The sequence below is a fragment of the Ictalurus punctatus genome, chromosome 7 (genome assembly GCF_001660625.3).
Source record: "Ictalurus punctatus breed USDA103 chromosome 7, Coco_2.0, whole genome shotgun sequence".
Classification (NCBI taxonomy): Eukaryota; Metazoa; Chordata; class Actinopteri; order Siluriformes; family Ictaluridae; genus Ictalurus; species Ictalurus punctatus.
In genome coordinates, this window is record NC_030422.2 from 24,492,861 (window position 1) to 24,515,094 (window position 22,234).

The 22,234-nt window shown below is 36.7% G+C and overlaps 2 protein-coding genes across 2 annotated transcripts in view; both read right to left on the reverse strand.

Moving 5' to 3' along the window:
- The window catches only part of LOC128633123 (myelin-oligodendrocyte glycoprotein), a 73,283-nt gene that overhangs the window by 6,213 nt on the left and 44,836 nt on the right, over nucleotides 1–22,234 (reverse strand). The window lies entirely within an intron of this gene.
- Nucleotides 201–16,450, reverse strand: LOC128633120 (butyrophilin subfamily 1 member A1-like). Its single transcript, XM_053681937.1, has 9 exons — nucleotides 16,189–16,450; nucleotides 16,011–16,099; nucleotides 13,222–13,572; nucleotides 12,228–12,506; nucleotides 11,887–11,988; nucleotides 7,513–7,539; nucleotides 4,683–4,709; nucleotides 2,867–2,893; nucleotides 201–1,519 (listed from the first exon to the last, which is right to left on the reverse strand). The coding sequence occupies exons 2-9, from the start codon at nucleotides 16,066–16,068 to the stop codon at nucleotides 972–974; spliced, it is 1,419 nt and encodes a 472-aa protein (XP_053537912.1). The 5' UTR covers nucleotides 16,069–16,099; nucleotides 16,189–16,450; the 3' UTR covers nucleotides 201–971.

Sequence of the window (22,234 nt, forward strand, 5' to 3'; positions counted from 1 at the left end):
TCCTGTTTCAGTCTGCACTACATCTTAAAACCACTGTATTTTTTTTTTATTATTCTTTATACTTTAAAATTGTTTTAAACTGTATTTGTTTTTCTTTTATTGTAAACATTATTATTATTATTATTATTATTATTACTATTATTATTATTATATTCCATTTTAATAAATATAAGTCTAGTCATTTACACTCTGTACTGCATCTGTCATGTATCAACGAGGGAACTCTGGCCATCATTTCCCAGCAGCCACTGCACCATACTCACCAGTGTCACATGACCACCTGCACCTGATTTACGGTTCGGTTAATGATCACACTAGTATATATGTCGCTGTTTGCACTGCTTTCTTTGTCTCACGTTATCATCTATCCATGTTTTTGTCTATTCTACAGTATTTAGTTTTGGCCACAGTATTGTGTGTTTGTTGTAGAGTCCTTTGTTTGTGTTTACTGTTTATTAAATGAAGATCTGCGCTTGCTTCCGAATTCAACTTTGTAATGTGACAGCATCCTGTTAATGTACAACAATTCTGAGGCGCAAATAATATCTGCCTCTATTTAAGTATAGCATCTAACAACTATTTCTACAAAGAACTGCTACTTTTATACAGTGTAAATCGAATATATCTCTATTTTTTCATTTAGTCTGTTCGGTTTTATCTACACAGACATCAGCAGCTGAACTTCATACATTTTATTGATCATATTAAATTCTGCAGTAAAACTCGGTGTGAACTGTGAATGATCTTTCATTACAAATCAAATATGAATAAAGTTCCACAATCATAATGTGTAAAAAACAGACTGAAGAATTAACATTATTTTCTTACGCAAAAAAAAAAAAACAGGTTTTAAAATAAACTGTACAGCACTTTAAAACAGAACATGTATTTCTAAAATTTACAAGAAAATGTAAAATATTAAATTTTAATTCTCACCATTTAATAGATTATTAAATCTGTGAGGTGAAAATTCATTCAGTGTTAAATACAGGAGAGATGATCAGTGGTGCTGAATTTTTACCTTCTGCATTATAACCAGGACGGAAGTAAGGATAGAGTTTCTCAGTGAAAGACTGACCAGTGAAAGAGTAGATATGAGAGCTGGACTTCACATCATAAAAGGAGACCAGACCCTCCTCATAATCCACAAACACCCCCACCTTCTCCACCTTCTCTCTCAGTGTGAGGGGGACAGAGGGACCAGCAAGAGCCTTATACTGATTCTCATTCTTCAGCCGCACAGTCCAGAATCCATTCTGAGGTCTCGGTATAATCAGCCCCTTTCTGTTAATGTTCTCTCTCGCGACTCCGAGTTCCCACGCAGTTTTCCCTCTGACCTGCACCTCATAATAAAATCTCCCTGAGGAGAAACTCTGCTTTCCTAGAACATTAACACAATAATTAAACCTCTGTGGTGTATCAGGGAGATTCTGTCGTGTGTCTCCATGTGTCACTTGTTTTCCATCAGCAGACAGGATGAGATCAGGATGAGCTGTATCAGGATCCAGAGTCACATCCACTGAGAGAAACACACAGAGTGAGATGTGAGTTTGCAGGTAAAAAATATGAAATCATCATCAGAGGACCACTGAGGATTAAATTATGAATCTGAACACTGAAAAAAGAGAACTTGAATTTCAAGCATGTTAATAAATAAATAAATAAATAAATACAGATGTGTGGTTTTCAACCTTATATATTTCAATATTATAAATGTATATCAGTTTTTCACTCCCATACACAGACACACAGAACTTCTCACTTCATGAGAAAATTTCGATAAAGAAACAGAACAGAGACATTTTCAAACTCACACCAAAATAAAAGTAGCTAGTGTAACATTTACTTAAATATCTTCTCCTCTACACCCGATCTTCTACCAGCACTTTAAATAAAATCATTTCTCCTCTATGTTTGTGTCAATCATACTATTTACTGTTTTGTTTTCTGGTGTTTTTCAAAATCAAATCATCAGGTTTAATCAATAAGCAGCAGGACGCCAGTGAATTCATTTACAGTCTGTACTTACTGTAGCTCTTTACTTTACTTACAGTCACAGGTGTGTATTGTTTCACCTGTTAGGAATTTCAATTTATTATCAGATTTAATTTCTCCCATCGTTTTAAAGTCATTTAAACACATTTTTATCAGTTCCTCTCGGGGTTTGTGTTTGTTTCGTGTTTCTCTGTTTTTAATGTAAATGATAGATATTGTCCAGTAGTGAGGAGTTTTCATCTCGAAAGAGTAAATTTTAAAGTTTTATGAAGTTGTTATATTATTTGTCCGCTAGATGGCAGTGAAAGACCACAACACTATACACTTACACACTCCTATCAGAAAATAATCACTGCAAAATAAACAAATCAATCATTTACTAATGGATTAATAAAAAAAAATAAAAATGGCAAATCCCATAAAAAGATTAAGAAAATGTAACGTTTGTATATGTATATGTTTATACAACAGCTAACAGACTAAACTGATTAGTCAATTTTAAAATCTATCATTTCCTCAGAATTTTAATGACGGAAACTTTTTTGTTCTGTGTTGGATACTTTTATTTTGACATGGGTTAGAAATAACTGCCTTTGCATTTCCTTATCTGAATGTTTTCGTTATGACGTCTATGTGTGTGTGTGTGTGTGTGTGTGTGTGTGTGTGTGTGAGAGAGAGAGAGAAAGAGCTGCAGCTTTTACGTGAAAAAATCTGTAAGAGACAAAGATTTATTTTTACTGCCTGAGGTTAGGCGCGCACACACACGCACACATACACACACACACACACACACACACACACACACACACACACACACACAAATACAGTAGAGACTCTGATGTAACTGTACTGACGATAAAATTGTTCTTACCTGCAAACTTCTTCTTCTTTAATAACTCTGTGAAACATGAATCAATATTTTATATGAATTTATCAAAATACAATTAGATTCAACAAAACATAATAAAATAATTAATATTTGAATCATATTTATACCACAGACCAAAAGTACAAACCAAATCCATCCACCCATTTTCTATACTGCTTATCCTACACAGGGTCGCAGGGAGCCTGGAGTCTGTCCCCGGGATAGCGGGGCAAAAAGCAGGGGACGCCCTGGACGGGGGGCCAACCCACTGCAGGGCACAATCACACACACACTACACACAATCTGGAAACACCAGTCAGCCCACAACGCATGTGTTTGGACCAGGGGAGGAAACCGGAGTACCCGGAGGAAACCCCTGAAGAACACATGCACACAGGGCAAAGGTGGGATTTGAACCCCCAACCCTAGAGATGTGAAGCAAGCGTGCTAATCACTAATCCCCCGTGCCCCCCACAAACCAAATAAAAAATAAATCAATATTTAAAACACCAACAACAAGTTTATTGCCATCAGTAGATTTTTTTTGCCTAAGAATAGAGAAATGTAAAGAAAGGAGAGAAATCCAAGAATCTGTTCCTCTTCCTAAATATATACCGCTCCCTCCATAAAGGCATTTTTTCCCCCCATTTGCATCCATTTTAAATTTGTACTCAAATATTTCATGTGGTTAAAGTGCACATCCTCAGATTTTAATCAAGTGTATTTTTATACATTTCTGAACAAGTAGAAATTACAACACTTTACACACAGCCTCCATTCCATGGTATCATAATATTTGGGACATGAGCTGCACAGGTGTTAGTGATTATTCAGGTGTGTTTAATTGCTTCATTAGTGCAGGTATGAGAGAGATTTCAGCATCTAGTCTTTATTCCACACTTTTGGTCAACTTTAGAGTCTTCTTTTACTGTTTGTCAACATGAGGACCAGAGTGCCAGTGAAAGTCAAGGATACATTATAAGGCTGAGACACAAGAATAAATCAGTCAGACACATTGGCCAAACTTTAGAGTTACAAAAATATCAACTGTGTGGAACATTATTAAGAAGAAAGAGAGAATGGGTGAGCTTAGTAACTATAAAGGGTCTGGTAGGCCAAAGAAGATCTCCACAGCTTATAGCAGAAGATTCTCACCATAATGAAGAAAAATCCTCATACACCTGTCTGACAGATCAGAAACACTCTTCAGGAGGCAGGTGTGGATTTGTCAGTGAATAATGTCTGCAGAAAACTTCATGAACAGAAATACAGAGGCTACACTGCAAGATGCAAACCACTAGTTCTCCACAAAAACAGGATGCACAGGATAGTTTACTAAAAAGTACTTAAAGGAGCCTGCAGAGTTCTGGGAAAAGGTCTGGTGGACAGATAAGACCAAGATGAACTTGTATTAGAGCGATGGCAGGAGCAGAGTGTGGAGGTGAAAAAGGACTGGACAAGATCCAAAGCATACCACCTCATCTGTAAAACATGGTCCTGTACGACTGCCTCAGGTACTGGCTCACTCATCTTCACTGATAATGTAACTGCTGATGGCAGGAGCACAATGAATTCTGAGTGCTGTTATTTACACATGGTAAAACTCAGGGGTATAAAAAAATACTCATTATTAAAGAGTACGTGCACTTTAACCTCGTGTAAATAGTTTGAGTACAAATTTAAAATTGTGGAGTACAGAGGCAAATAAAAAAATATATGCTTCATCTCAAACATTATGTATCTAATTTCTCTACTCACAGTTCTTCATAAATCTGAAAAATAAAAGTCCTTAAAGGGTCACAAACTCAGATGTAATTACCGTCTTCCACTCTCTGTTTCTGCAGTTCTAAAAAGAGAAAAAAGTTCATATTAGAGATTAAACAAACTTGTAGGATAATGTTTAATACACTTATTATTCTCCATTGTATGAGTTGTGTGTTGAATAAAACCAACAAGTTCATTTATTTAACTTTGTTTCTATAATACATTTTATAGACAGTAGAAATGTGGTGTTTAACACATGCATGAGGTCATATGAATAATATTATGTACACTATATGGACAAAAGTATGTGGACACCTGACCATCACACCTATATGAGCTTGTTGGAAATCTCATTCCAAAACCATGGGCATTAATATGGAGTTGGCATTGCACATAGTGATCTTAGGCTTGTGTGCAGCTGCTTGGCCATGGAAACCTATTTCATGAAGCTCCTGATGCACAGTTCTTGTGCTGATGTTGCTTCCATCAGCAGTTTGGATCTCTGTAGTGAGTGATACAACAGAGGAAAGGTGATTTTTACACACTACGAGCTTCAGCACTCAGCGGCCCTGTTCTGTGAGTTTGTGTGGACCAACACTTCACGGCTGAGCTGTTGTTGCTCATAAACACTTCCATTTCACAATAACAGCACTTACTCCATGTTCACACTCGCACACTACATTGTACACGACACACTAGCACACGACATGTTGCGTGTGGGTGTGTACCATCCATTCAGCTCCAGTGAGAGTCATGACCAAAATGTAGCTTACAGCTCACAGTTAACTACAGTTTATTATTTATTTATCTTTAAAATGCACGTTGAATTGTAACGTTTTATTAAAGTGGAAAAAGTGTGAAAAATCTGTTGTTTGATATTCGTTACATAACGTATTCGTATTAGCTATTAGTAGCACAAGCTAACTGTACTAGCTATTTTTCTTTGTAATGTCTCTATACAGGTTTAATGAGAAGTCATATATGACAGGATACAATGAATCCATAGTTATGAGTTATACGTCATTTTTTAGTTAAGCAGTACATGCTACTACCTACTTTGCAGGTAGGAACTAAATGTTATTCCCCATTGCTGGAAACTCTCTATTCTCTATTCCATCAGATATGTATAAGTATGTTTAGGTTATAGTTTAATTTCTGTCTCATGAACTTTTCTAGACCTGTCTGTTGTGTACGTGCCATATATGTTCAGAAACCTGTACATTCTTGTATTGCCCAAGATGTTTTTCACGTACGTGGCCAGACAGTTCAACTGCCATATTATTTCCACACCTATGCCTGTGAACGGCTATTTGTTCCTATATAAACCTCTGTGAATCTGCAATAAACCAGATGTGTCTCTGAACTGCTCTGGTTGCCAGTGTGTTCATTTAGACACTCCAGGCCTGCATACTCTCCGTGGTAAACCACATGCGCTAGTTTTTCTTTTGAGTAAATGAACCAAGAGGCTGAAAAGGCTGACTGAGGAAAGAGGGTTAATAGAAGCTGTTATTTGCTTTATCCCTAATACCCGTGCGCCATACAATTAATTCGAGGAACCATTTGAGCCATCGTTTGGATTTACCATGTCATTTATATTTATGGCATTTGGCAGATGCCCTTATCCAGAGCGGCTTACATTTATCTCATTTATATATTTGAGCAGTTAAGGGTTAGTTACGGGCCCTGCTTAAGGGCCCAACAGTGGCAGCTTGACGGTGCTGGGGTTTGAACTCATGACCTTCCAATCAGTAATCCAACCACATCTTAACCACTGAGCTACATCAGACCCAACTTACATAAAGTTGAGAAAATCTCAACTCACATGTTGCTTGTCGCGCTGTCACTGATACTGAAAACGCAGCTCTGTGTTATGTGTTTATATAGAACATGTACGGTCGCCTGTCACTCTCTAGTGTGAACGTATCTTTACAGTTAACTGAGGCAGATCTAACAGGGAAGAAATTTCACAAACTGACGTGTGGTAAAGATGACACACTGACAGCACCACATTTAAAGTAACTGAGCTCTTTAGTCCATTCTAATGCCAGTGTTTGTCTCTGGAGATTGTACAGCTATGTGCTTCATTTTATTCACCTGTTAGTAATGAGTGTGACTGAAACACCTGAACTCAGTAATTAGGAGGGGTGTCCACATACTTTTGGACATGTTGGGTATATTAGAGCTAATGTCACATGTAAAAATTAAAATTCATATCAGTAATCTTGTAATTTACTGTAATTTCTTTCAAACCCCACCCCCACCCCACAAACACACAAAGACGCATTGCATTTCTTCATGTCTAGACCTTGTATACTATTTGTGTAAATTTTATATAAATAAAAGAATAAACAGATTAAGCAGTGTAATACAGTGATAAGGTAAAAGGACAACACAAATCAGATTGCAGTTATGAAATGATATTGTCCTCTGATGTTATTTATTTGTTAAATGATTAAGCACACTTCACGAAGTGGAACATGATGTTACAGGTCCGTTATGGTTCATATAGAAACTCAAAAAGAAACGTCCCTTTTCAGGAGACTGTATTTTAAAGATAATTTTGTAAAATCCAAATAAGCGTCACAGATTTTTATTGAAAAAGGTTTAAACAATGTTTTTCATGCTTGTTCAGTGAACCACTAACAATTATTGCACATGCACCTGTGGAACAGTCCTTAAGACACTAATAGTTTACAGGCAGTATCAGTAACTTATGGGTATTTACTGTAATTCCTTTCAGACCACACACACACACACACACACACTTCATTTCTGTCTAGACCGTGTATACAGTGCTTTAATATCTCACATTTTAACAATGTGATATTGTCTCCTCCAATTAAATATTCAGAATGATTTTAAAACCACAAAAAGTTCATTCTCACCTGCATATCTCTTCTCCTTCTGAAGCTCTGAGGATAAAACAGATAAAATAGTTTGAGTATTGAGTGTAAATTCTATATAAATAAAAGTGTAAACAGGTTAAGCAGTGTAATATAGTGATACAGTGTAATATAATAAGTAAATCAATAAAAGATCACTGGCCCTGATGCGGGTAACATTACAGCACAAAAGATTGGGTGATCATATTCTGGTTTTCCAAAAAGAGGACACAATTCTCACCGCAGCGAATATGGGCATGATATGACATCATACTTCAGATATGACATCATACACTGAAGTTTTCATGTGTTATTGCATTTTACAGCAGTAAAATGTCAGAGAGTATTTGAAGCAATTAAAAAATAATTGAATGTTTCCCTTTGTTAAATATACCATCTGTTCCTGTTTTCAACGACACTGCAAACCAGGCAGACTTGCTTTTTAAGTTGTTTTTATAATCTTTCATAGCTGCCTTGTAAAGTACAGGATCTCTCGAAATCGCTAAAATTAGGATTTCCATTTTTTTTATTTCTTTTTGCTGTGACATCATCTATCGGCCACATGTCTTCACGAAATAAGATTACGCAGGTCAGAGTTCACAAAATTTGAACTTTCCTCATGCAGCATAATATGAAAATTCTACACAAGCTTGCGTTTCTGATCTGTCATTATCGGATGCATTTGAATGGAGGTCAATTGAGCATTAAAGCCTAGTGTGACTGCGGCTTTACTATGCATGCAGACTTTACTACACAGAACAAGACACACTATTAGCATCACATAAATATAGCTAAATAAAACTGTTTTCACTCTGCCAATGTTTAACATTTTTTTCTACATTCTTTTAAATGTCCATTTAATGAAATAAAATATTAGATGCCACAAGTGTATCTTCTGCCATCATTTACACATTTGAATGGCCATGTAATACGAAGCAGTGTGAGAACATGAAATTAAAAATGACTTTATATGGCCACGGGCATTGTTTAGACTCAGGACATCTCTCATTTGTTGCTATTGTCAAGTAACTGTTTGATGTCTTACACAACATCGCTTCACCTTTGTGTGTTCGCTGAGAGTAGGTTAATGTTTGAGAGGCAGGAATTTGGCCAATAGTTGCTGCAAGCCTTTTATAATTGACCAACTTTGTGTGTGAGAAGGCGGGAATTACAGAGAGGGGTTAAAGCAATGCAAATATGTGCACACATGATGCAATATTTTACCATAAGCACATCATAATTAAATTAAATTAAAGCTGAATCCCAGACATATTCTCAATTTTAGACTGTTTTTAAGGTCTGCAAAAGAGGACGTATGATCACCCTAACAAAAGCATTTCAGAGAACAATGTGTTAATTTTTACCAGATTCATTTTGTGCAAAATTTATTTGCGCATTCACCAGAAGGTTGCGCATGTGTCACGTGGGCAAGAGAGAACTATAATCAAGCAGCTGTCTATGTTGTGTTATGTCAATTTATTTGGCTCTAAACAAACAAAAAATGTAAAAATTTAATCCTGATAGTATTCCCAATTTTTTTATTACAAAATGTACCTGTAATCTGATTACTTTGTTTTTTGACATAACTGTAACGGATTACAGTTACCAGTTTTTGGAGTCCTGATTATGTTACATGTATTCCGTTACTCCCCATGTCTGGTTATGAGTTATATATGAGCAGAAGCTGAACCTGAATGTGTAATACTTGAAAATAAATGTGTAAATGTGGTTACTGACTAATTATTAGTGTGAATTTAAGATATTTTAATATATAGGTCCTGAATGAAACCAAGTGAAAGGAAAGTATTGAATATTTAAGTTAAGAAATTCAGGTAATAAAAATTCAACCGGGTTAAAAAAATTCAAGGTTTCTAAAATTGGGGTTTAAAAAACAGGTGGAAAAAATTTCAAGAAGCCAAAAATCCAGAGAAAACATCTGGGATACTCAGAAAGAGCAAATGAGCCAGACTCTAATCAAACTCAGTCCTGACCAATCACAACACATAAAACAGATAAACTGGTTTATTATACAGAAACAAACAAATAAAAAAAAGGTTTGCATTTCTAATCTTCTTACTCCTTGTTTACGTCCCAATAAATGTTCAAATCTGTATAAACCTGATGTGTGTGTAATTTGGCATTATTAGTTTGAATAAACATGAGAAGGAGCTGTAAATTCTGCCCTTTCCCTTGATCTACACTTTCTCATGAACCTTCAGCATCTTACATTGTGTCTGTAAGTCATGAGTACTGAGGGGAGGGTTTGATGAACATTACTGAGTCAGTGTTAATGTCAGCTCAGCAAAATTCTCATTTAATATCATACAGTGCCTGACTACTGCTGAATATGACCGAATATCATAAAATAAATGAATATGACACAGTACCAACTACCTACTTTATGCACACTAACAGTAAATAGATCATCACTTAACATATGGTTTCCTAGTTTCAGCCACACGCAGAGTGCCGTATATTCTTTACAACAGCATGATCATCGTGTGATTATGATTTTAGACAGGTTTTTAAAATTAGAAATACATATCAATCAACTGACATTTCAGACACGATAAAAAAGTGCCATCAATGAAAATATTTTCCAAAGAAGCCACAGCTGGACTGAGGGGTGCGTTGCCATAGTAACACACAGACTAACTGACAGGTCGTAGTAAGTGCAGTAAAGGTTTAAATGTGACGGACTATTGATAGAACTGTTTTATTTATGTAGCAAACACAGACAAGTGGAGTGATACAAACAGTGAAATGTCCCAGTGTTGTTACACTAAATATCAGCTCTACTGGAACACCGCTTGTCCAATCATATTAGTGGACTGGAACTAACTGATGTAGAACTGTTAATGTAGCAATTATTATTAACAATTATAAGAACTAATTTGTAACACAAACTCATGAAGATTGAGGACCTGTTGGGATTTACCAGTCTGAGCCACTAGCTAATGATAATTATTTACATTGTACATTTATTCATATAGTTGACGATTTTATCCAAAGCAACTTAATTATGTACTTTATTTAGACACGTATATAATTCTAAAGCTGTAATTTTGCTCAAATCTGCATAGTTTTTTTGCACCCAGTACATTTAACATGTCACACTAGCAACACAACATACTACCTCACCTGTCATAGTCACTAATTAGACTGAAGTAAAGGTGTAGCTCATTCATTCTTCTGATATCCAGTAACCACAGTCCCTCCTCTCTGAAGTCTTGCTGAAAGTCTCTGTGAATTCAAGTTGGTTAAATCGTGGATCCTCTCTGTGATCTTGGACTGTTCTACTGTTTTGTGTTTTTATATTTTAGCTTTCAGATTATTGTTTTTTGAATATCAAATTCTCTTTGAATTTTGTTTTCTGGATTTCTCTGTCTGCAGCTCTTTAATAAATCTGCAGTACTACATCTATAATCCACTCAGCCACAGCACCACTGGGCAGCAACAGTGTGATTGCTGTGCTGAGAAACATCAGAGCTGCACACTGTGGCACGGCTCTGTGGAGGATTAGCAGCAGTACAGCATGCAGTGCTGACAGACAGAACAACATGCTCTCTACAAATAAATAAAGTACTTAATTAAGAGGAAATTCCTTTTTCACATGAGGTAATGTGGGCTTGATTGTGTTTAAATGATTATTATGCCTCACATAATATATGCAGGATTTCATGCAGTCTATTTGTCATCAATATTTTATTAGTTATTTTATTTGAATAACTATCTAGTCACCAGATTGGCCTAAAATGATCAAGTCTGATAGAAAGGAGCATTAAAATATTTACATTTGGTGATCTGTAAATATTAATTTGCTGGTTTGCATAATGTTTAATAAGACTTAAGCCAGAGCTTAAGTTTGGAAAGATAAGTTAAAGTGAACCTCAGTGTAAATTAGATTCTGTGTTCTGTAATAATGTACTGATGTGCAGAGTGAGACTCGATACTCTCCCAAACCTTTCATTAATGAAATACCCTTTCACTTCTTCAGAAAGGGCTTGTGGTAATGGAAGTGAATAGATGAAGACAGAGGTGAGACTTTGAGACAGAATTAAATTATCCTCTTCACAGAGAGCACGGCCAACTGGACTTCTGTGGTCTACTGAGTAAAGCACAGGTTCTTTACCCTTGTCCTGGAGAACCCCCGGACCTACAGGTGTTTCTGTGCTCTAAAACACCTGATCCAGATAATCAGCTCATTAACAGCCCTTCCTGACCTAAAGTGAGTGCTATTGCAGGAAAAACACTAAAATGTGTAGGACATGGGGTTCTCCAGGACCATAAATAGGAATCTGTGGACTAAAGCTATGGTATAAACTGCAATATAATTTAAGCTAGAGATATTATAAAGGAAAATTATTTAAAGATTACCTTTCCTGTGATAGATAACTGCAGTTACTATCGATCCGACAGCAATAAGACATGCTGAAACTGAAATGCCCACAACCCACTTCCAAGCATCAAAGACTTTACCTAAAACAAAACCAAGTTTACAGTGTTACAGATATTTTTATTAAACTGTGCAAGAATTATTGATAAATGCAAAACACACTCAGACAGAACTGTAGCAAAATCACCAGATATAATTAAAATAATGCATACACTCTAATGCAAGAATAGTGTGTGTTCATCACAATCATGTTTCATCTTTAATCACCTCATCTGTAATGATTACAATAGAATGTTACAAGTTTTTAATCATAGACACTTACTATTAATGATAACCTCTGCCTCCATCATGTGATGTTTTTGTTGAAGTCTGCAGTAAAACTTGTTGGAGTCGCTATAATCATAAACAGTGATGTGGCGTTTCACACTGAAGCCCTCAGTGTCTCTGTGTATCTGTGTATCTCCAGCAGGCAGAGTGTCTCCTTCTCTGTTCATCCACAGAACCGTAGGTTCAGGGTTCCAGCCTCTGGACTCACACACTAGATTAATCCCTCCTGAGTGATCATAACTCTCCATCGTGATCACCGGGTGGCTTCCCTGTGCTATAGGCAATAAATAAAAGTATTGTTTTAAACATAGTGAAATCATGTTATACTGTTAACCTCCATAGAGGTTATTATTTTCTGCTCATTTTCAGTTTAAAGACTGTTCTTGATATGGTAAAAAAATAATACTATGAAGTGTGACTTTACACACACACACACACACACACACACACACACACACACACAAGACTGAGCAAAATTAGTTTTGGGAATCTGCCAAAAGCTGCATCTAAGACATATGTGTAGCCAGCTACTCAAAGACTGGCCACTATTATAGGTAACCACAGATTCACATGAAAGTAATGAGTAGTCAAGGTATCTAGATGTTCAGAATTTGTCCAGATCAGAAGATCGTAGGTTCACTCGCTGAAGCCAAAGGTTGGATTACGACAGTGAAATAACAACACAAGGCACACAGATTAGTTTAACTTCATATATTAAATACCATGTTCAATAAGAACAAGTGCAATTCAGTAGTAAAGTAATAAAATGGAAAAGTGGGATCCCAAATATACAAAAGAAGAAAAGTATCAAAATAATAAAAGCTCAGTATAGTTTTGAGTGCACTCAAATTAGACTAGACCCGGGTCTGTTAAAATAAAAGTTGATTCAGTGACTGTGGTTTATTTATGCACAAACCATTGATGTTAAGTGAAAATAAAGTTTATTCTAGTATAACATTCACTGTATAAAGTGTAGAAATAGATCTTACCTTCGACAGTGACGTGAACAGTGATGTCATCATACCAGGATTTGTCCTCAACGAGACATTTATATTTTCCTTCATCAGAGACTTGGAGAGCTGAGAGTTTGAGTGAAGCGTTGCCTTTCTGTAGCTCCTCTTTAAACAGTGATGTTCTTCCTCTGTAAGACTGAGCCTGATCTTCATTTCTGTTTTTTTTATCCTTATAGAGATGCACTAATGAAGCCACATCCTCTAGTCTCATCCACTCCACTGTCATGTGCACAGCGCTGGTATTGGGTTTGATAAAACAGGGCAGAACCAGGTCTTCACCAGCTACAGCATCAATAGGAGCTTCTGGACCGACCACCTGTAATCCCTCTGGGTTTTTTTTTCAAAAACAAACAAATACCGTATATCATTTCCAATATCATATGTCCTTTGCAGGTGTTTTGAGTTAATTATCTGATTAGGGCTCTTCTCAGGTGGACATTTCTGTATTATAAATTCTTTATTCTAATATTTTGAGATACTATATTTTTGATTTCCATGAGCTGTAATCTGTAATCATTAAGATTAAAACAAAAAAGGCTTGACATATTTCACTTTATGTGTAAAGAATGTAGAATATATGAAAAAAACTTTTCCCTAATATTTGTGTGTACACACACACACACACACACACACACACACACACACACACACATATATATATATATATATATATATATATATATATATATATATATATATATATATATATATATATATATATTCCTTGGACTTCTTTATTATTATTATTTAGTTTATTGCCTTAACTAATAACTACAATGTTCGAGACAATAAGAGAGGGCTGTCAAAACAAATGTATATATTTATAGTAGCATAATACTAGTAATAATAAATCTTAATATTAGTTAACCTCATCTTCCAAAAATGGTGTTACTTAAATATTCTATAAAATTTTCTGTCCCAGTTTTTTTTTAGTGTGTTGAAGGCATCAAATTCTACATTTGTTTATATTTACAAAATACAATTAAATTGGTCAGTGAAAACATTGAATATCTCTTCTTTGTACGTTTTTCAGTTAATTAAAGTTTCAGGAGACTTCACAAATCACAGATTTTTGTTTTTATTGTGTTTTAGAAAAAAATCCCAACTTTTATGGAAATGGGGTTAGTACATTTTGACTTTTCATAAAATTCTTGCATATTGTAGCTCTACTGCTGGTGTTTGCTGTCTGTAGCAGCGTAAGAGGCAAACTCATGAAAACACTAAATCTTTAAAGCAATTCAAATTTAAGTGCAGTTTTAAAGAAATTTTACAGGCCAAGTAATGTAGGTAGCAATATTGTAGTAGTAGGTAGCAACTCAAAGGTATAATAGTCAAATTTCAATTATTTCTTAATTTACTATTACAAATAACCTGGAAAATTTTGTAGATCATCATAAAAATGATGGTTTAAGCCATGACCTCAGTGTATTATGTGGCTGAAAAAACCCATGTGTCTGGAGTGCTTTAATGTTTACACAAGCGCTTTGTCTGTCATTTTATTTACACTCCCTAATGCCCATTTCATCTGTTCAAAAAGAAAAGAAATGAGGCTGAAATCTCTGTGACCAGCACAGCCAGATAATTCTCCTGTGACCAAAAATCTTGATGACAAAACAACAACAACAATAACAACAACAACAACAACAACAACAACAACGGTAAAACCAGATTAAGCACTGGCAGCTCTTTCCCAACATGGAATTAGTGATGTTGCTTGTGAACATTTATGTAAACACTATCAGTATAAAACTTTGAATTTTTGAATGGTGGCTTTACATAACTAATTAAATAGATATACTTTTATAATTTAGAGAGTGAGAGAAGGAAATGCTTTGGTTGAACCATATTCATAGAAATGTACGTCATGTGCAGCTAACTCATGTGCAGCTAAAATGCTAATTAGGTAACAGCAGAGATAACAGCTTAAAAGTTAATTCCAAAGAAAAACAGAACAGTGAAGGCACTTTTACCCATTCTCATACATATAATTGTGCTTATTCCAAATGTTATAACTTGGCTTCCAAGCAGTTGAATGACCGAGTGGGAAAAAAACGTGAGGCTAAAATGCTAACACTATCAGCCAGCCTACTAACTTGGGAATCCGCTCGTCATCACTGTACAAATAAATAAATAAATAAATAAATAAATAAAGAGTACAACCCCTGGCAAAAGATGGAATCACCCCTCTTACAGGATGTTCACAAGACATGTGTTTTTCACACTGTCCTCAGTACAAATACTCACACCACAAAGTGAACTAATGAATCGTCTACTTTCAAGCTGACAGAGGATTTATTCTTTTTTTCTTTTTCTCGACACCGATCAGCTGATCGAGTGAAACATTTGAATTGTAGCTCTGAAATATATAAAAACAAATCAAAAGTTTTTGAATTGTGGCACTTTGCTTTTGAATGTCATCTTCACTTCATATATAGAGAGGGCTTTCAGTCTTTCAGTGATCATAACAACACTTTCCCCAGTCGCTGAGCCTTTAGTGAGTGAGTGAATGACGTTACTCAGCTCTGAGAAAGGAGATCTTCCACACACCAGGATTCAGTTAAAGAGAGTCACACACCACCTTTTACAAGAGGACCAGAGAGAGTTCTCTCAAAAACATCTTTTATAACACCACTAAACTTACATAACTCTCTGGGCACAAAAACATCACAACTTTAGAGTTCATTATAACACACACACACACACACACACACACACACACACACACACACACACACACACAAACACAGAATAGTTTTTCCCCATACCTGATTGAAATTTCATGAAGCTGAAGAGAATCAGGAGAGTCACACAGAAAAACATCATCCCTGAGACAGTTTATCATTATTGCTTCAGTCTGATTTACAAGATAAATAACATTTTATGAATTACACTCAGTGCACAATTGAATGCATATCTGTTCTTCCAAAAAATCTATATACTCACCACTTTGTAAGTGTAGCAAAGCTACACTACAATCAAGATTTCAGCTGGTTGAGGCACTCTGGTGTGACCAATTATGTGAGTGTTGTTTTGTTTTCTACACTATATCTATTAAAACAAAAGCTGCTCTGAGTCAGAACTGAAAATCATTTTCAGGAACTGGTATCCAAGACAACAGGAATAATAGAATATATCTGTACTGCATGCTTCCTGATATCCTGTCTGATAACATTACACATGTTAAAACATGGTGTAATGACTTTACATCCTGATTTTTCTCTCCTGTACTCAGTCCTCTGCCAGTCTTTCTCTCACCTGTACTCTGCTACTCCTCCTGCGTGCTTCTTCATGGCCGTATCGGAGCTCATGCCGTTGAACAGTTTGTTCTTTTTGTCCTTTTTCTTGATGGTCTCACCCTGATCATCATTCAGACCTGCCAACATTCCACCCAACATCACAAAGTCCGCCCCCACACCTGTCCATCACACAACACAGCAAATCAAATCAAATCAAATCACTGGGAATGCAAAAAAAAAAAGTTTATTAATTTATTAATCACATAATGCTTTTAACTGTTCATGGAACTGTTCATTTGAACTGTTTATGGAACGTCCACAAGACTCGAGTCTTCAGGAGAGAGGGTTCACGTTTTCCAGTTTCTTTGTAACATTTTGTCTCTTTAACTTCAAGAGAAAGAAAAAAGAGGCTGGTGAGGGAACGACTGTATACAGCAGTGATAACAGGAACTAACACCTGTGTCAGGAAACTTACTGACTGTTACTGTTACAAAGCACTGACACTCCTTCTATAAATGTTAAATAAATATCTCCTAACTGAAAACTTCACCATATCAGTGATTATACACTAGTCTTAGATTATGTGGAGCAAATCCTGGTGCATGCGCTGTTACTATAGAAATGATAACATATAAAAAGGAGCACATTAATATAAACCCAGCACCCCAGTGTAAAACACACCTCTACATCCCTGGAGACAGAAGCTGGTGTAGGAAATCTGGGATAAATTAAGATATCAAAGTATATAACCTAATGAATTAATAGATTCTAACTTACTGTTTAACTTGATTGATTGTACTGTTACTCGATTGGACTGATTTTCCTGCCATCAGTGACTGTGACAGATGACTAATTACTACTTTAAAATTGTAATCTGATTACATTATTGATTACTGCATGTAAAAAGTAATCAGATTACTAATTACTTTACTTTCATGTTACTTTCAAAACCAATCAAACCTACAAAAATACACTACAAAGTGAAACTCATAGTTCTTTCAGTAATTCTAGCGCGCATCGATGTATGACACGATCAGAAAAAGTTGGATTTATCATAAAACTTGCCTCGGGTGTTGTCACTGTTTGTGGGACTACCAGACCCATAAAATATAAAACTTTTCTAACTAGACTAGTTTGGTGTCTCTAGCCAAGGGGAGGCACAGCTAAGCTATTATTGTATGGGTTTAGCTGCTACAGTGCCATGCAAAATACATTATCTTTCCTTATGCTCTTCTCATATCATGTTCACGTAACTTCTACATATTCACAAACTCATACAGACATTTACACACTTTGTTTTCCTGCTCAGCATGAGAGGATGTTACTGTTTCAGTTTCAACCCCTTCACTGGTAAATATAAATTGGTGTATTTCCATTTTCCCCTCACACTAACTGACTGTGAGCTAGCCTTTGGCAGAATTGAGAGATTGTCAGGGAATAAGACACGAGTGTTTCAACGTATTTTCCAGTAAACCCTGTCTGATTGGTCTCACCTCCGTTCACTGAAAATATAAAATTACAACACCGCCAGCTTCTTTTACTGACGTTCAGTTACGTAGTGACAAACCGCTCCAAGTGGAGAATTATTCAGGGCTAAAGAAAAAATCTTCTGAGTTACAGCCTCTAATGCCCAGGCCAGGTTACTCCTCTGGCAGAGGTGGTTTATTTAAAATTAAATGCATTTTGCTTAATATTGTTTTCTTAACAATAAATTTGTAACGCAAGTGATGTAATTTTATTGACATCAGTAACTGTAATCAAATTACATAAATTTAAAATGTAATGTGTTACATTACCGTGTTACCAGAAAAAGTCATTAGATTACAGTAACGTGTTACACCCAACTCTGTGTATTGTAAAAAGTCTGTCTCTCTCTCTCTGTGCATGCGCGGTGGAGGAGTGAACGTGGTGTGTGAAGCGCGTGAGAGCCGTGTGGCGTCTTTTATGCGAGTTTGTTTTCTTTTTCTTTTCTTTAATGTAATTTATTGAATGTGTAGGTTATGTGAGTATCAATGACTGGTAAAAGTTGAGAGTGGGTGAGAGGGAGCGGGACGCCATGGCCTCTGAGGCCGGAGGGGAGATGCTGTCTCTCCGCCATGGTGTCAGGTGTGTACCGGAGAATGGAGATTCTGCTAGCGGTGGGAAAGCAGGTCGGGTGCGAGAACATCTACTCTGCCTCCCGAATGAACAAAGCTGTAGTAGTTTTCCTGAAAAAAAAGAGAGAGAGAGAGAGAGAGAGAGCCGCCAAAACGCTAATCGAAAAAGGAATATGGCTAAAAGATGTCATGCTACTTATTACCCCTCTTTCTGCCCCTGCGACGCGGGTCTCTAACGTGCCCCCTTTCATTAAAGACGAGCTGATAATGAAGGAGCTGGCCCGCTTCGGAAAGTTCGCCAGCCCCATGACGGATATTCCGCTCGGTTGTAAAAACCCCGCGGTGAAACACGTCCGGTCTTTCCGGAGACAGGTGTATACGTTTATTAACAACCGCGACCAAACACTGGATGTCAACTTTAAGTGTAAAGTCGGTGACAGCAGCTACACTGTCGTTGCCACCACCGAACGCCTGAGATGTTTCGAGTGTGGGGAAATCGGGCATAAACGGCTGAGCTGCCCATGCAGAGCGGTGCAGCCGGGGTGCGCCGGGGGCGACACGGCCAGGGTAAAGCAGCAGCAGCAGCGTGGAGACAACCAGCGGGAGAACACCGGAGAACAGGAGCCTGGGGCAGATGGGGGCATTGACACAGAGGTCACAGCTAGATATCACATTGATTGGCTGATAACAAAGTTTAATTTTTTAATCACATCATGCTTTTTAACTGTTCGTGGAACTGTTCGTTTGAACTGTTTATGGAACGTCCACGAGACTCGAGTCTTCAGGAGTTCACGTTTTCCAGTTTCTTTGTGACATTTTGTCTCATTAACTTCAAGAGAAAGAAAAAAGAGGCTGTTGAGGGAACGACTGTATACAGCAGTGATAACAGGAACTAACGCTTGTGTCTGGAAACTTACTGACTGTTACTGTTGCAAAGCACTGACACTCCTTCTATAAATGTTAAATAAATGTCTCCTAACTGAAAACTTCACCATGTCAGTGATTATACACTAGTCTTAGATTATGTGGAGCAAATCCTGGTGCATGCCCTGTTACTATAGAAATGATAACATATAAAAAGGAGCACATTAATATAAACCCAGCACCCCAATGTAAAGCACCTCCCTACATCCCTGGAGAAGCTGGTGTAGGAAATTTGGGATAACATAAGATATAAAAGTATATAACCTACCGAATAAAATATTGATAATTAATACTGATTTATAAATCTTAAACCCTAAAGACAGCTGGTTTTTGACACTAGACAATGTGGTGGTTGTGTAAGAGCACACCAGCATGAGAATGAGCATGATGGATTCGCCATTGACAACATTGCGCGTGCGGATTTCATAAGCCTGGAAATATGAATTCTCCAGTTTAACAAGGTAACTTTCACTTCCACTTGAGTGACTACAAAGTACTCGTGCAAGTAAAGGAACTTGAAACTTTAGAATAATAATAATAAAAAATTCAGCTGCCGTTATTAACCGCTCATTCGCATAACCAATACAGGCTAGGAAATGGCACAGTGTATTAGAAGCTCAAATTTTACAAGCCATGAACATTTTTATTATATCAGTTAATGGAGCAATATGGAACAAAACTGAAGACAAAAGGAACGATAACATGACAATTAAAAAGAAAAACTGCTGGAAAAACCTAAAAGCGACAGCGAAAAAAGATGTAGCACAGGAGAGAAGGGACACTTTTCTCACCAGTGGTGGTCCCCTACTGAAGAAAATTATACGAAAAATGATACGAACAGCAACCCGTTCAAAGATGATTCCATCGCCGACCAGCTGGAGTCACTGACATCGTCCCACAAAAGTATGTAAGCTGCATTTCATTTTCTCATTCATGTCTTTGCTTTGACCAGTGTTGGTTTGAACTTATTTTTTAAATCATATTTATCCTGGATGCGAATGATGTAGACATAAGGACCGGTTCCTGCACGGGTGCTGCAGGTACTAAACGCATCAGCAATGGTGGAGCTCTGGAACAAGATCCAACTCAATGCTCAGAAACCCCAAAAGAGCAAAAGACAAGAAAAATGAATTCAACGAAAATCATTTTGAATGACTACAATTAGAGAAAGAAAATAACTTAATTCAAATTGAGAATGCCAAGTTACAGAAAGAGGTGCTTCTTTTACAAAAGGAAATATTACAGATGCAAAAGGAAAAACTTACTACAGACTACAACCAGTACAAATAGTTTTCAGTGAGTTGTGGAAATGTAGAAAACAGATCGAAAAAAGAGGAAATAGATTGTTAAAATCTACTGATTTTTTTTATTTTTAAAAATATATAACTAGTAAACAGTGTTAGTTCTGTAATAATATCATAGGGATGTTACTCTCACATTTTTGTAATAAAGAAAAGGTGAACGGTACAATTTGAAATGGGCCATCTTTTTTATTTATGGAAAAAGGGCAATTTCAACTCTGTAAATACAAAAAATTTTTAATAAATAATGCTATTTAGAAATGTAAAATTCAGTTATCCACTTCAAACTATGATAGGTATCTCATCTCCAAGTCTTTCCCCAAAATTATACAGCAGTGCCAGAGCAACAATGAATGCCAATGTTGTATCAAGCTTTGTTTCAATCACTTTTTCCAAACACCAAACACCCTCTTGACACAACCCTTTGCTGCAATGTGGCAGGTGTTGTTTCGTTTCTGGCATTGAAGGTTCAAGATGGGGGTCATCAGGTCAACAGGCACAACAGGGGTATCCATTGTCACCTACTAAGTGGCTCTGAATCGCATGGCTTTCAAGCGCAGAGGTGGCTGTTATCAAAGATCCTACTGTCATGTGTAGATCCTGGCCATCAAGCTACAGTGTTGATGATCTGGACCTTCTCATCACACACAACTTGAATGTTGATGGAACAATAGCCCTTCCTGTTGTGAAACAGCTGTCCATTTTCTCCACCTGGGTTTTGAATGGGAATGTGAGTACAGGTAATTGCTCCTATAACTCCTGGAAAACCAGCTCTTCTATAAAATCCAGCAGATGTTTCTCGTGTTGGGGCAAATATTTTTAACTGATTTTCAAGGCTGCAATTGCCCCCGATACTCTTCCAATAATTCTGCTCACAGTTGCTGATTTATATACTTCAAAGAGAGGTCTCCATACACCATTTGGCAACAACCAGTAGCATAAAAGCACAAGGCTATTAAAATCTGGAGCATGGGTGGAATGGCTGCATTTCGGTCACTACCATGTCTAATTGCAAGTTCAATTGTTTGATTTAATCTAATCACAGTTTCCTTGCTGTATCGATACCTGTTTGAAAATTCAGCACAAGATAAAACTCAACAGGGTTGAGATGGTGCCTTATTTTTCTGTGCTCTTTCATTTTTCTCCAATCCACCAAATAAATGCTGCAATTTTGACAATTTTTTAGATAAAGCTTGATTTAATCTAAATTTAAGATTAATCCTTATTGGTGTAACCCACCCTAAATTTGTGAGGTGAAAATTCATTCAGTGTTAAGCACAGAGATGATCAGTGGTGCTGAATTTTTACCTCTGTTATTAAAACAAGGACTGAAGAATGGATAGAGTTTCTCAGTGAAAGACTGACCAGTGAAAGAGTAGATATGAGAGCTGGACTTCACATCATAAAAGGAGACCAGACCCTCCTCATAATC

Bases quoted from the DNA above. Each gene is read 5' to 3' on its own strand.
- LOC128633120 (XM_053681937.1), bottom strand. From the start codon at position 16,068: ATGATGTTTTTCTGTGTGACTCTCCTGATTCTCTTCAGCTTCATGAAA. The intron at 13,573-16,010 runs GTATGGGGAAAA...AAAAAAACCCAG, and splicing joins CTTCATGAAATTTCAATCAG to AGGGATTACAGGTGGTCGGT. The intron at 4,710-7,512 runs GTGAGAATGAAC...TTCTCTTTTTAG, and splicing joins GAAGGAGAAGAGATATGCAG to AACTGCAGAAACAGAGAGTG.